The sequence below is a fragment of the Pteropus alecto genome, unplaced genomic scaffold (assembly GCF_000325575.1).
Source record: "Pteropus alecto unplaced genomic scaffold, ASM32557v1 scaffold3, whole genome shotgun sequence".
Classification (NCBI taxonomy): Eukaryota; Metazoa; Chordata; class Mammalia; order Chiroptera; family Pteropodidae; genus Pteropus; species Pteropus alecto.
Genome location: NW_006442484.1, coordinates 47,721,811 through 47,736,101, shown reverse-complemented (window position 1 = coordinate 47,736,101; position 14,291 = coordinate 47,721,811). Strand labels below are relative to the sequence as shown.

Here is a 14,291-nt window from a genome sequence, read left to right as displayed (position 1 = left end):
GATGATAAATGTAAGTTAGTAGTGGTGATCATAAATAAAGCACATTTAAGACAAAAGAAAAAGCAAGAACTTTAAGTATTTTTAACCAATAAAACAAATGAAATTTTTATAAAACAAAAAAAAATATTCTAATGCTAACAGGCCATGTTTCCACAACTCACTGGATTTGTTAGATGGCACAGCTGATTTTCAACTTTGCAGCAACTATAACAATTATGTTGTTGTCTAATTCTTATTCCCAGCTCCCCCAGGAAAGCCACAAAATCCAAGAGTTACTGATACAACAAGAACATCAGTCTCCCTGGCCTGGAGTGTTCCAGAAGATGAAGGAGGATCTAAAGTCACAGGCTACTTGATTGAAATGCAAAAAGTAGATCAACATGAATGGACCAAATGTAACACCACCCCAACCAAGATTCGGGAGTATACGCTAACACATCTACCTCAGGGCGCTGAATACAGATTCCGTGTTCTAGCTTGTAATGCCGGTGGACCTGGGGAGCCCGCTGAGGTACCAGGAACAGTCAAAGTCACTGAAATGCTTGGTACGACATATGATCATTTACTTTCTGCTATAATTGCCTTAAGACTTATTTCCTCCCCCAAACAAATACTAATTGTAACTGTACCTTTTTCCCCAGAATATCCTGATTATGAACTTGATGAAAGATACCAGGAAGGTATCTTTGTAAGACAAGGTGGAGTCATCAGACTTACCATACCAATCAAAGGAAAACCATACCCAATATGTAAATGGACCAAGGAAGGCCAAGATATTAGTAAGCGTGCCATGATTGCAACCTCTGAAACACACACTGAGCTTGTAATCAAAGAAGCGGTCAGGGATGATTCTGGCACTTATGACCTGGTTCTGGAAAACAAATGTGGCAAGAAGGCTGTTTACATCAAGGTCAGGGTGATAGGAAGTCCCAACGCTCCAGAAGGGCCACTTGAATATGACGACATACAAGCTCGCTCTGTAAGGGTCAGTTGGAGACCCCCTGCCGATGATGGTGGTGCCGACATCTTAGGCTACATCCTTGAGAGACGAGAAGTGCCTAAAGCTGCCTGGTATACCATTGATTCCAGAGTTCGAGGTACATCTCTGGTGGTAAAAGGCCTCAAAGAAAATGTGGAATACCACTTCCGTGTTTCAGCAGAAAACCAGTTCGGCATCAGCAAATCCCTGAAATCTGAAGAACCAGTCATACCAAAAACACCACTGAGTAAGTACTCTTCCAACCACAACACTGAAAATTCTTTCAATACTCTTTTGTTTTGAAATAAAAGCCGTCAGCTTACAAGATTTGGGACTGTGCTCTAACACATGTTTGTTTTCCACTTGTATCTCTAGATCCTCCAGAGCCTCCAAGCAATCCTCCGGAAATCCTCGATGTGACCAAGAGTTCCGTCAGCCTGTCCTGGTCCCGACCCAAAGACGATGGTGGGTCTCGAGTCACCGGCTACTACATCGAACGCAAGGAGACATCTACCGACAAGTGGGTCAGGCACAACAAGACTCAGATAACGACCACCATGTACACTGTCACGGGGCTTGTTCCTGATGCTGAATATCAGTTCCGCATCATCGCACAGAATGACGTCGGCCTAAGCGAGACCAGCCCTGCTTCTGAACCAGTTGTTTGCAAAGATCCGTTTGGTAAGGAGAGAGTTTCTGAAGGGGTTAAAATCAGAGAGGCAAGCCATCTTTGGTCTTTTTCTTTTATTTCAGCAGTAAAGCTGATTTCCTTTTCAATTGTTTAAAATATTTCAGATAAGCCAAGCCAACCCGGAGAACTTGAGATTCTTTCAATATCCAAAGATAGTGTCACTCTACAGTGGGAGAAACCTGAATGTGATGGTGGCAAAGACATCCTTGGATACTGGGTTGAATATAGACAATCTGGAGACAGTGCCTGGAAGAAGAGCAATAAAGACCGCATCAAGGACAGGCAATTCACAATAGGGGGTTTGCTAGAAGCTACTGAATATGAATTCAGAGTTTTTGCTGAGAATGAGACTGGGCTTAGCAGACCTCGAAGAACCGCTATGTCTGTAAAGACGAAACTAACATGTAAGTAGCCATTAGTTCTCTGTTTATGATTTACAAACAAAGTAACATGTTAAAGCTAATTCCTCCTCGGTACTAAGTAGATCTCCAGAAAGCTTTATTGGTGAGCAAGTGTTTGGAAAGAATCACTCACCTTGGCATATGCTCCCACAGGGAAAAGTTGATACATTCTGTAGGAAGCCATTCTAAGCACATAACTTCAGTAGAAGTTAGGTGCAGTGAACTGAGCACATTCCTAGAGCAATATCTCCCTGGAATGCAATGTTTTCTTTTTTTAATAGTTCCTAACAAGACATAAAGAGTCAACAAATGTATCCTACTTCAGTGAACTTAAGTAATGGCAAAGATACTACAGATTTATAGAGAATTCCTGTTTTCCCAAAACCCTATACATCGTTAATACCTACCAATCCTAAAGAGAAAAGTCACTCTATATAATAAGAAAATCACTGCAAAGATTTTTAAGAATTAGACTCATGTAAATCATGGTATCTAATAAAGTGTTAGTCGATAGGATAAATTCATTCCTGATATACAAAGAATAGAGGATTATAGATTCAGTAGTAACAACAATGCATTAATATTATCTTTCCTATCCTTCAGCTGGAGAGGCCCCAGGAGTACGCAAAGAAATGGCGGATGTTACCACCAAATTGGGTGAAGCTGCTCAACTCTCATGCCAGATTGTTGGAAGGCCTCTTCCTGACATTAAATGGTACCGATTTGGTAAGGAGCTCATACAAAGCCGGAAGTACAAAATGTCTTCAGACGGACGTACACATACTCTGACAGTAATGACAGAGGAACAAGAAGATGAAGGTGTTTATACCTGCATAGCTACTAATGAGGTTGGAGAAGTAGAAACCAGTAGTAAACTTCTCCTGCAGGCATCACCACAGTTCCATCCCGGTTATCCGCTGAAGGAGAAATATTATGGGGCTGTGGGTTCGACACTTCGACTTCACGTTATGTACATTGGTCGTCCAGTACCTGCCATCACTTGGTTCCGTGGCCAGAAACTTTTGCAAAACTCAGAACACACTGCTATTGAAAACACTGAGCACTATACTCATCTCGTCATGAAGAATGTCCAGCGTAAGACTCATGCTGGGAAATACAAAGTTCAGCTCAGCAACATTTTTGGAACGGTTGATGCCATTCTTGATGTGGAAATACAAGGTATTTTATTTTCATTTTCAGTATTTTTTATGTTTAAAGGAAAAAAAATATCTTGAGACACATGCTACAAAAACCACCACTATTGTATTTCTCCCAACAGATAAACCAGACAAACCTACAGGACCGATTGTGATTGAAGCTCTATTGAAGAACTCTGTGATGATCAGTTGGAAACCACCGGCAGATGATGGAGGCTCCTGGATCACCAATTATGTGGTGGAGAAATGTGAGGCCAGGGAAGGGGCTGAATGGCAATTGGTGTCTTCAGCCATCTCAGTGACATCCTGTAGAATTGTGAACCTCACAGAAAATGCTGGCTATTACTTCCGGGTTTCAGCTCAGAACACTTTCGGCATCAGTGACCCTCTAGAAGTCTCCTCAGTTGTGATCATTAAGAGTCCATTTGGTGAGTACAACCTCTACAATCTCCACATGGCAGAATTCCATCTTTACATAAACTCTTTGTAACAGAAATAAATTTTGGAAGGAAATAGCAAGATTCAAGTAAAGCACACGCACCTTTTATCTCACTTAAACTGAATTTTTGTATATCTAATAGGACTAATATATACCCTATCCCTTCTTCCTTAAAAAGGAACTTTGTATTTTGATAGGTTTCTTAACATAAGGTAACCCATTTCTTTTTTCTGGAATAGCTATTCTTAGTACAACTTTAAGTTGATAACATTTTAAAAAAAAAAAGCTTTTAATAAAGCTGCTTGTTTCACCTCATGACTCAAATCTTATTTGTTTTTGTTTTAAATAGAAAAGCCAAGTGCTCCTGGCAAACCAACTATTACTGCTATCACAAAAGATTCTTGTGTTGTGTCTTGGAAGCCACCTGCCAGTGATGGAGGTGCAAAGATTAGAAATTACTACCTTGAGAAGCGTGAAAAGAAGCAGAATAAGTGGATTGCTGTGACAACAGAAGAAATTCGAGAAACTGTCTTTTCAGTGCAAAACCTTATTGAAGGTCTCGAATATGAGTTCCGTGTGAAATGTGAAAACTTAGGTGGGGAAAGTGAGTGGAGTGAAATATCAGAACCTGTCACTCCCCAATCTGATGTCCCAATTCAGGCACCACACTTTAAAGAAGAACTAAGAAATCTAAATGTCAGATACCAGAGCAATGCTACTTTGGTCTGCAAAGTGACTGGTAATCCAAAACCTATTGTGAAATGGTTCAGACAAGGCAAAGAAATCATTGCAGATGGATTAAAGTACAGGATTCAAGAGTTTAAGGGTGGCTACCACCAGCTCATCATTGCAAGTGTCACGGATGATGATGCCACAGTTTACCAAGTCAGAGCTACCAACCAAGGGGGATCTGTGTCTGGCACTGCCTCCTTGGAAGTGGAAGGTAAAAACAAATCAGTGAACATAAGTATGGTGTTAGATGACATATTATTAATTAGGTATTACTAAATTATATTCTTTTTTCCTTTTATTCTGATACAGTTCCAGCTAAGATACACTTGCCAAAAACTCTTGAAGGCATGGGAGCAGTTCACGCTCTCCGAGGTGAGGTAATCAGCATCAAGATCCCTTTCAGTGGCAAACCAGACCCCGTGATCACCTGGCAGAAAGGACAAGACCTCATCGACAATAATGGCCACTATCAAGTTATCGTCACAAGATCTTTCACATCACTTGTTTTCCTCAATGGAGTGGAGAGAAAAGATGCTGGTTTCTATGTGGTCTGTGCTAAAAACAGATTTGGAATTGATCAGAAGACAGTTGAACTGGATGTGGCTGATGTTCCTGACCCACCCAGAGGAGTCAAAGTTAGTGACATCTCACGAGATTCTGTCAACTTAACCTGGACTGAGCCTGCTTCTGATGGTGGCAGCAAAATCACCAACTACATTGTTGAAAAATGCGCAACTACCGCAGAAAGATGGCTCCGTGTAGGACAGGCCCGAGAAACACGTTATACGGTGATCAACTTATTTGGAAAAACAAGTTACCAGTTCCGTGTAATAGCTGAAAATAAATTTGGCCTGAGCAAGCCTTCTGAGCCTTCAGAACCAACCATAACCAAAGAAGATAAGACCAGAGCCATGAACTATGATGAAGAGGTAGATGAAACCAGGGAAGTTTCCATGACTAAAGCATCTCACTCGTCAACCAAGGAACTCTATGAGAAATATATGATTGCCGAAGATCTTGGGCGTGGTCAGTTTGGAATCGTTCACCGTTGTGTTGAAACATCCTCAAAGAAGACATACATGGCCAAATTTGTTAAAGTCAAAGGGACTGATCAGGTTTTGATGAAGAAAGAAATTTCCATTCTTAACATTGCTAGGCACAGAAACATCTTATACCTCCATGAATCATTTGAAAGCATGGAAGAATTAGTCATGATCTTTGAGTTCATATCAGGACTTGACATATTTGAACGCATTAACACAAGTGCTTTTGAACTGAATGAAAGAGAAATTGTAAGTTATGTTCGCCAGGTTTGTGAAGCTCTTGAGTTCTTACATAGTCAAAGTATTGGACACTTTGACATTAGACCAGAAAATATCATTTACCAAACCAGAAGGAGCTCTACCATTAAAATCATAGAATTTGGTCAAGCCCGTCAGCTGAAGCCAGGGGACAACTTTAGGCTTCTGTTCACTGCTCCTGAATACTATGCACCCGAAGTCCATCAGCATGATGTTGTCAGCACAGCCACAGACATGTGGTCACTTGGAACACTGGTGTATGTGCTGTTGAGTGGTATCAATCCATTCCTGGCTGAAACTAACCAACAGATCATTGAGAACATCATGAATGCTGAATATACTTTTGATGAAGAAGCATTCAAAGAGATTAGCCTTGAAGCCATGGATTTTGTTGACCGGCTGTTAGTGAAAGAGAGAAAATCTCGCATGACAGCATCTGAGGCACTCCAGCACCCGTGGCTGAAGCAGAAGATAGAAAGAGTCAGTACTAAAGTTATCAGAACATTAAAACACCGGCGTTACTATCACACTCTGATCAAGAAAGACCTAAACATGGTTGTGTCAGCAGCCCGGATCTCCTGCGGTGGTGCAATTCGATCTCAGAAGGGAGTGAGTGTTGCTAAAGTTAAAGTAGCGTCCATTGAAATTGGCCCGATTTCTGGGCAGATAATGCATGCAGTTGGCGAAGAAGGAGGATATGTCAAATACGTCTGCAAAATTGAAAATTATGATCAGTCTACCCAAGTGACCTGGTACTTTGGTGTCAGACAGCTGGAGAACAGTGAGAAATATGAAATCACCTATGAAGATGGAGTGGCCACCATGTATCTCAAAGACATTACTAAATTCGATGATGGTACCTACAGATGCAAAGTCGTCAATGACTATGGTGAAGACAGTTCTTATGCAGAGCTATTTGTTAAAGGAGTGAGAGAAGTTTATGACTATTACTGCCGTAGAATCATGAAGAAAATTAAGCGCAGAACAGATACCATGAGACTCCTGGAAAGGCCACCAGAATTCACCCTGCCTCTCTACAATAAGACAGCTTACGTGGGTGAAAATGTCCGGTTTGGAGTAACTATCACTGTCCACCCAGAACCCCGTGTAACATGGTATAAATCGGGTCAGAAAATCAAACCAGGTGATGATGATAAGAAGTACACATTTGAGTCCGACAAAGGTCTTTACCAATTGACGATCAACAGTGTAACTACCGATGATGATGCTGAATATACTGTTGTGGCAAAGAACAAATACGGTGAGGACAGCTGTAAAGCAAAGTTGACAGTAACCCCACATCCACCTCCAACAGACACAACATTAAGACCCATGTTCAAACGGCTACTGGCAAATGCAGAATGCCAAGAAGGCCAAAGTGTCTGCTTTGAGATCAGAGTGTCTGGCATCCCCTCGCCAACACTGAAATGGGAGAAAGATGGTAAGCCACTGTCCCTTGGGCCTAACATTGAAATTATCCACGAAGGCTTGGATTATTATGCTTTGCACATCCGGGATACTTTGCCTGAAGACACTGGTTATTATAGGGTCACAGCCACAAACACAGCAGGATCCACCAGCTGCCAGGCACACCTACAAGTGGAACGCTTGAGGTACGTCAAACAAGAATTCAAGAGTCAAGAGGAGCGCGAACGACACGTACAAAGGCAGATTGACAAGACATTAAGAATGGCTGAAATTCTTTCTGGAACTGAAACCGTGCCACTGACACAGGTAGCCCAAGAGGCTCTGAGAGAAGCTGCCATTCTTTATAAGCCAGCTGTAAGCACCAAGACCGTGAAGGGGGAATTCCGACTTGAGACAGAAGAAAAGAAGGAAGAGAGGAAACTTCGTATGCCTTATGAAGTACCAGAGCCACGCAAGCACAAAAAGACCGTCATAGAAGAAGACCAACGCATTAAGCAGTTTGTGCCTATGTCTGACATGAAATGGTACAAAAAAATACGTGATCAATTTGAAATGCCTGGGAAAATTGACAGAGTCGTACAGAAAAGACCCAAGCGCATCCGCCTTTCAAGATGGGAACAGTTCTATGTGACGCCTCTTCCACGCTTTACAGATCAATACAGACCTAAGTGGCGTATTCCCAAACTGACCCAAGACGATCTTGAAATGGTGAGACCAGCTCGCCGGCGTACACCTTCTCCTGATTATACTTTCTATTACAGACCTAGAAGACGTTCTCTCGGTGACATGTCAGATGAAGAATTACTCCTTCCCATTGATGACTACTTGGCAATGAAAAGAACAGAGGAAGAGAGGCTGCGTCTTGAAGAAGAGCTTGAATTAGGTTTTTCAGCTTCGCCCCCAAGCCGAAGCCCTCCACGTTTTGAGCTTTCTAGTCTGCGTTACTCTTCACCACGAGCTCACATCAAGGTGGAGGAAACAAGAAAAGACTTCAGATATTCAACCTATCATATCCCAGCGAAGGCTGAGACTAGTACAAGTTACGCAGAGCTGCGGGAACGGCATGCCCAGGCCTCATATAGACAACCAAAACAACGGCAAAGGATCATGGCTGAGAAAGAGGACGAAGAGTTGCTTCGTCCAGTTACAACCACCCAGCGTCTCTCAGAATACAAAAGCGAGCTTGACCACATGTCAAAGGAAGAAAAGTCTAGAAAGAAATCAAGACGACAAAGAGAAGTAACAGAAATAACAGAAATTGAGGAGGAATATGAAATCACAAAACATGCTCAAAGAGAGTCATCCTCATCTGTGTCTAGACTACTGAGACGGCGGCGGTCCCTGTCTCCAACTTACATTGAATTAATGCGGCCGGTGTCGGAGCTGATCCGGTCACGTCCACGGCCGGCTGAGGAATATGAAGATGACACAGAAAGAAGGTCTCCTACTCCAGAGAGAACTCGCCCACGTTCCCCCAGCCCTGTGTCTAGTGAGAGATCACTCTCAAGATTTGAGAGGTCAGCAAGATTTGATATTTTTTCCAGGTACGAGTCCATGAAAGCTGCTTTGAAGACTCAGAAGACATCAGAAAGAAAGTATGAAGTTTTGAGTCAGCAGCCTTTTACATTGGACCATGCCCCTCGAATCACACTGAGAATGCGCTCCCACAGGGTACCATGTGGCCAAAATACACGTTTTATCTTAAACGTTCAGTCTAAGCCAACTGCCGAGGTTAAATGGTACCACAATGGCGTGGAACTGCAAGAGAGCAGTAAGATTCATTACACCAACACGAGTGGGGTCCTGACTCTGGAAATTCTAGACTGTCACATTGATGACAGCGGAACATACCGTGCTGTGTGCACCAACTACAAAGGGGAAGCTTCTGACTACGCGACCTTGGACGTAACAGGAGGCGACTACACCACCTACGCTTCCCGGCGCAGAGACGAGGATGTCCCCCGATCTGTTTTTCCTGAGCTGACAAAGACAGAGGCATATGCAGTTTCATCGTTCAAGAAAACATCTGAGATGGAAGCTTCCTCTTCGGTCAGGGAAATGAAATCACAGATGACTGAGACGAGGGAAAGTCTCTCATCATATGAACACCATGCATCTGCAGAAATGAGAAGGGCTGCAGTAGAAGAAAAGTCGCTGGAGGAAAAATCCACACAGAGAAAGATCAAGTCAACTTTGGCAGCAAGAATTCTAACCAAGCCAAGGTCCTTAACCATCTATGAAGGCGAGTCGGCGAGGTTTTCTTGCGACACAGACGGTGAACCAGTGCCAACCGTGACCTGGCTGCGTGGAGGAAAAGTGATCAGTACGTCCACCCACCACCAAGTGACCACCACGAAGTACAAATCAACCTTTGAGATCTCTTCAGTCCAGGCTTCCGATGAGGGCAGCTACAGCGTGGTGGTAGAAAACAGTGAAGGGAGGCAAGAAGCACAGTTTACTCTGTCTATTCAAAAATCCAGGGTTACCGAAAAGGCTGTGACATCACCACCAAGGGTCAAATCCCCAGAGCCCCGGGTGAAATCCCCAGAAGGAGGTAAGCCTCCAAAACGAGTGAAATCCCCAGAACCGGTGACTTCTCGGCCAAAAGTCGTATCACCCACAGAGACAAAACCCACGCCAACAGAGAAAGTTCAGCAGCTGCCAGTCTCTGCCCCACCAAAGATAACTCAGTCCCTGAAAGCAGAAGCTGTTAAAGATATTGCAAAGCTGACCTGTGCAGTCGAAAGTAGTGCATTATGTGCAAAAGAGGTCAGCTGGTATAAAGATGGCAAGAAACTGAAGGAAAATGGGCATTATCAGTTTCATTATTCTGCTGATGGTACCTATGAGCTCAAAATCCATAACCTCACTGAATCCGATTGCGGAGAATATGTTTGTGAGGTTTCTGGTGAAGGTGGAACTTCCAAAACTAACTTCCAGTTTATGGGACAAGCTTTTAAGAGTATCCATGAGCAAGTGTCAAGCATATCAGAAACTAAGAAATCAGCTCAGAAAACTGCTGAGTCAATAGAAACTAAGAAATCGGCTCAGAAAACTGCTGAGTCAACAGAAACTAAGACATTGGCTCAGAAAACTGCTGAGTCAACAGAAACTAAGAAATCGGCTCAGAAAACTGCTGAGTCAACAGAAACTAAGACATTGGCTCAGAAAACTGCTGAGTCAACAGAAACTAAGAAATCGGCTCAGAAAACTGCTGAATCAACAGAAACTAAGACATTGGCTCAGAAAACTGCTGAGTCAACAGAAACTAAGAAATTGGCTCAGAAAACTGCCGAGTCAACAGAAACCAAGAAAACTGAACCAAAAGCTCCTGAACCAATTTCCTCAAAACCAGTAATTGTTACTGGGCTTCAGGATACAACCGTTTCCTCAGACAGCGATGCTAAGTTTACAGTTAAAGTTACTGGAGAACCCCAGCCAACTGTCATCTGGACAAAGGATGGAAAGGTAACCAGTTCTTAAATGTTCTTTAAGTTTATCTTCTAAAGAACTAAACTCTTCCCTCATCCCCATTTCCCAAATAAAGTTAAAAATTAAATCACTTTTTAAAACTCAAATCATTTACATTCTACAGGCTATTGCACAAGGCGGTAAATATAAACTCTCTGAAGACAAAGGAGGATTCTTCTTAGAAATTCATAAGACTGATACTTCTGACAGTGGGCTTTATACTTGTACAGTAACAAATTCAGCTGGATCTGTGTCCTCTAGCTGCAAATTAACCATAAAAGGTAGGTTGGCTTTTGTTCTTACCAACATTTTTCAGAAGACAATATTAAGGAAACATTTCTAAACACTCTCCCTCACACACACACACACACACACACACACACACACACACGAGAGAAAGTACTAAAACTGTTTTCCACATCTACGGCCATGCCACCCTGAACATGCCTGATCTCAGAAGCTAAGTAGGGTCGAGCCTAGTTAGTACTTGGATGGGAGACCACCTGGGGATACCGGGGGCTATAGGCGCTTAAAAAATTAAATAAATAAAAAATTTTTTAAAAATAAAACTTTTTTCCAAATTCCAGAATACTATTTGTCTACAAATGTGGAAATACACATATTTGAAGTTAGCATGTACTTTTAGATTTACACAAAAAGCATGTATTAAGGGCCTACTTGTATGTGGTGTTATATAAGATTCCATAAGTCCAGCCCCTGCTCCCAGGAATGTTTAAGAATAAAGTCAGGTGAATATACAAAACGGTACTTCTTCCCCAAACCTTCACTCTTGCTAAGTTAATGAAAGAGCTATATGTTTTCCCAATTAAAATTACTTTGCTTTCATCTGTCTTCTAAAACATAATTCATTTTTTATTAATCACATCTCCTAAATCCTTTGACTATTCTTTTCAAGACTTTTTCTTTCTTAAATCATAAGAATCATCTTCAATTTAGTTTAGCTTAAAGAATCATGACGCTGATCCCAAAAGTCATGCATGACAATTTTCCAAGATTGATACTGAGAAAAATTAGATATTACCTACACTGCATATAGAAGTCAACATTTTTTCCCCTTTGTATATTATTCACTTGCAGAATCTACAAAAGTAAAGGGTGGGGCCTCTTTCCAATTAAGTTTGCCTTACAGTGTTGTTGTTTTTTTAGCTGTAAAAGACACAGAGACACAGAAAGTATCTACACAGAAGACCTCTGAAATTACATCCCAAAAGAAGGCAGTTGTCGAAGAGGAAATTTCCCAAAAAGCCCTAATTTCTGAACAAATCAAGACGTCAGAGGCGAAATCTCAAGAAAAATTAGCCCTCAAAGAAGAAGCTTCAAAAGTTATGATTTCTGAAAAAGTCAAGAAATCAGAAGCAGCCTCCACAGAGAAATCCATTGTCCATGAGGAAATCACTAAAACATCACAGGCATCAGAAGAAATCAGAACTCAAGCTGAAATTAAAGCATTTTCTACTCAGATGAACATAACCGATGGTCAGAAAGTGACTTTAAAAGCCAACATTGCTGGTGCCACTGATGTGAAATGGGTACTGAATGGAGTGGAACTCACTAACTCCGAGGAGTACAGATACGGTATCTCGGGCAGCGATCAGACCCTAACCATCAAGCAGGCCAGTCACAAAGATGAAGGAATACTCACCTGCATTGGCAAAACCAGTCAAGGAATCATCAAGTGTCAGTACGACTTGACCTTGAGCAAAGAACTCTCAAATGCTCCAGCCTTCATCTCACAGCCCAGATCTCAAAATATTAATGAAGGACAAAATGTTCTCTTTTCTTGTGAAATCAGTGGTGAGCCCTCCCCTGAAATTGAATGGTTTAAAAACAACCTGCCAGTAAGTTTAATTATTAATTTATTATTGAAGAAAATTCTAAATACTACATCCACTCCTGACAAATTCAAAGTAACACTTTTTCTTCTTCTTTTTAGATTTCTGTTTCTTCAAATATCAGCGTAAGTCGCTCCAGAAATGTATATTCTCTTGAAATCCGAAACGCATCAGTAAGTGACAGTGGAAAGTACACAATTAAAGCCAAAAATTTCCGTGGCCAATGTTCAGCTACTGCTTCCTTAACGGTCCTTCGTAAGTATATCTTTGCCATTTTCCTTATCTGCTGAAGGCCTTTATGCGTTTTTTCTTTTTCTTTTTCTTTTTCTTTTTTTTTTTTTTTTTTTTTTTGCCTTTGTTTTCTAAGCACAGCAAACTCTCAGGAGCTTCATGAAATTCTATGTGAAAGGCCTCCTGTGTGAAATCAATTTGACAGTCAAAGTTTCTTTGCAGCTAAACAGAAATGTGGATAAGTTAACTTTCAAAGCAAAGCTACCAACTTCTCTGTTACACTTATTTTCAGAATGCACAATATGTTATTTTCTACATGACTAATCATTTTTCTCCTGGTGATTCTAGCACCTGCATGTAATGTGATGATAGAAATATAAGGATTCGTTTCTTGGAGACATTGAGCTAGCTCTTGACAAATGTATGTATGTATGTATTTGCTTATGCTTCCACAGCCAATTGTTCGGGTTACGTTTTTCTGTGTTTAAGTTTTCTATTTCTGTAAGTCAGTGTCAAATGTCACCAATTAACTGGATGTCATTAATGTTCACTGTGTATCTGCTATGCTCCACAGCTCTAGTTGAAGAGCCTCCCAGAGAGGTAGTATTGAGGACAAGTGGTGACACAAGCTTGCAAGGAAGCTTCTCGTCTCAGTCAGTCCAAATGTCTGCCTCTAAGCAGGAGGCCTCCTTCAGCAGTTTCAGCAGCAGCAGTGCTAGCAGCATGACTGAAATGAAATTTGCAAGCATGTCTGCCCAAAGCATGTCCTCCATGCAACAGTCCTTTGTAGAAATGAGTTCCAGCAGTTTTATGGGAAAATCTAGTATGACACAACTGGAAAGCTCAACTAGTAAAATGCTTAAAGCAGGCATAAGAGGTGAGCAATAAAATTACTGGTAGAGGTAGACAAGCATTGTAGCATAATGGTATAGTCTTTAGTACATAATAATTCAGTAGAAAGCAAACCATTGTTTTTTCAGTGATCCTAAAACTTTTTTGTTGTTGCTGTTCCACAAAGGAATTCCACCTAAAATTGAAGCTCTTCCCTCTGACATCAGCATCGAGGAGGGCAAAGTTTTAACAGTAGCCTGTGCTTTTACGGGTGAGCCTACCCCGGAAATAACATGGTCCTGTGGTGGAAGAAAAATCCAAAATCAAGAACAACAAGGGAGATTCCATATTGAAAACACAGATGACCTGACGACTCTGATCATCATGGATGTACAGAAACAGGATGGTGGACTTTATACCCTGAGCTTAGGGAATGAATTTGGATCTGACTCTGCTACTGTGAATATAAATATTCGATCCATTTAAGAGGGCCTATGCTCTCATACTCACTCATACTTAACCTTTCACAAACAATTCACATGGACTAATCTTTCTGATCTGTAAATATTAAGGAGGAAGAAAAGTAGTTTTGTATCAACCTCAATGAGTCGAAGTTCAAAATTATGCATTTCAATCTTTTCGTAATTGTTGACCTAAGAATATTACACATTTTCTAGCGACATGTACATACTGTATATAGCCGTATTAACGGTTATAAAGTTTTGTACCATTTATTTTATGACATTTTACAATGTAACTTTTGAAACTGATAGGAGG

General features: G+C 41.3%; 1 protein-coding gene across 1 annotated transcript in view; it reads left to right on the top strand.

The window, feature by feature from the left end:
* Nucleotides 1-14,000, top strand: part of TTN (titin) — a 266,736-nt gene extending 252,736 nt beyond the window's left edge. The window contains 14 exon segments of the mRNA XM_025039310.1: nt 243-545; nt 642-1,226; nt 1,355-1,660; nt 1,775-2,074; nt 2,675-3,250; nt 3,351-3,656; nt 4,017-4,610; nt 4,709-10,134; nt 10,402-10,596; nt 10,724-10,880; nt 11,767-12,458; nt 12,554-12,707; nt 13,258-13,560; nt 13,702-14,000. Of these exon segments, the coding sequence (XP_024895078.1) occupies nt 243-545; nt 642-1,226; nt 1,355-1,660; nt 1,775-2,074; nt 2,675-3,250; nt 3,351-3,656; nt 4,017-4,610; nt 4,709-10,134; nt 10,402-10,596; nt 10,724-10,880; nt 11,767-12,458; nt 12,554-12,707; nt 13,258-13,560; nt 13,702-14,000 (10,196 nt within the window).
* The last annotated feature ends 291 nt before the right edge of the window (nt 14,001-14,291 follow it).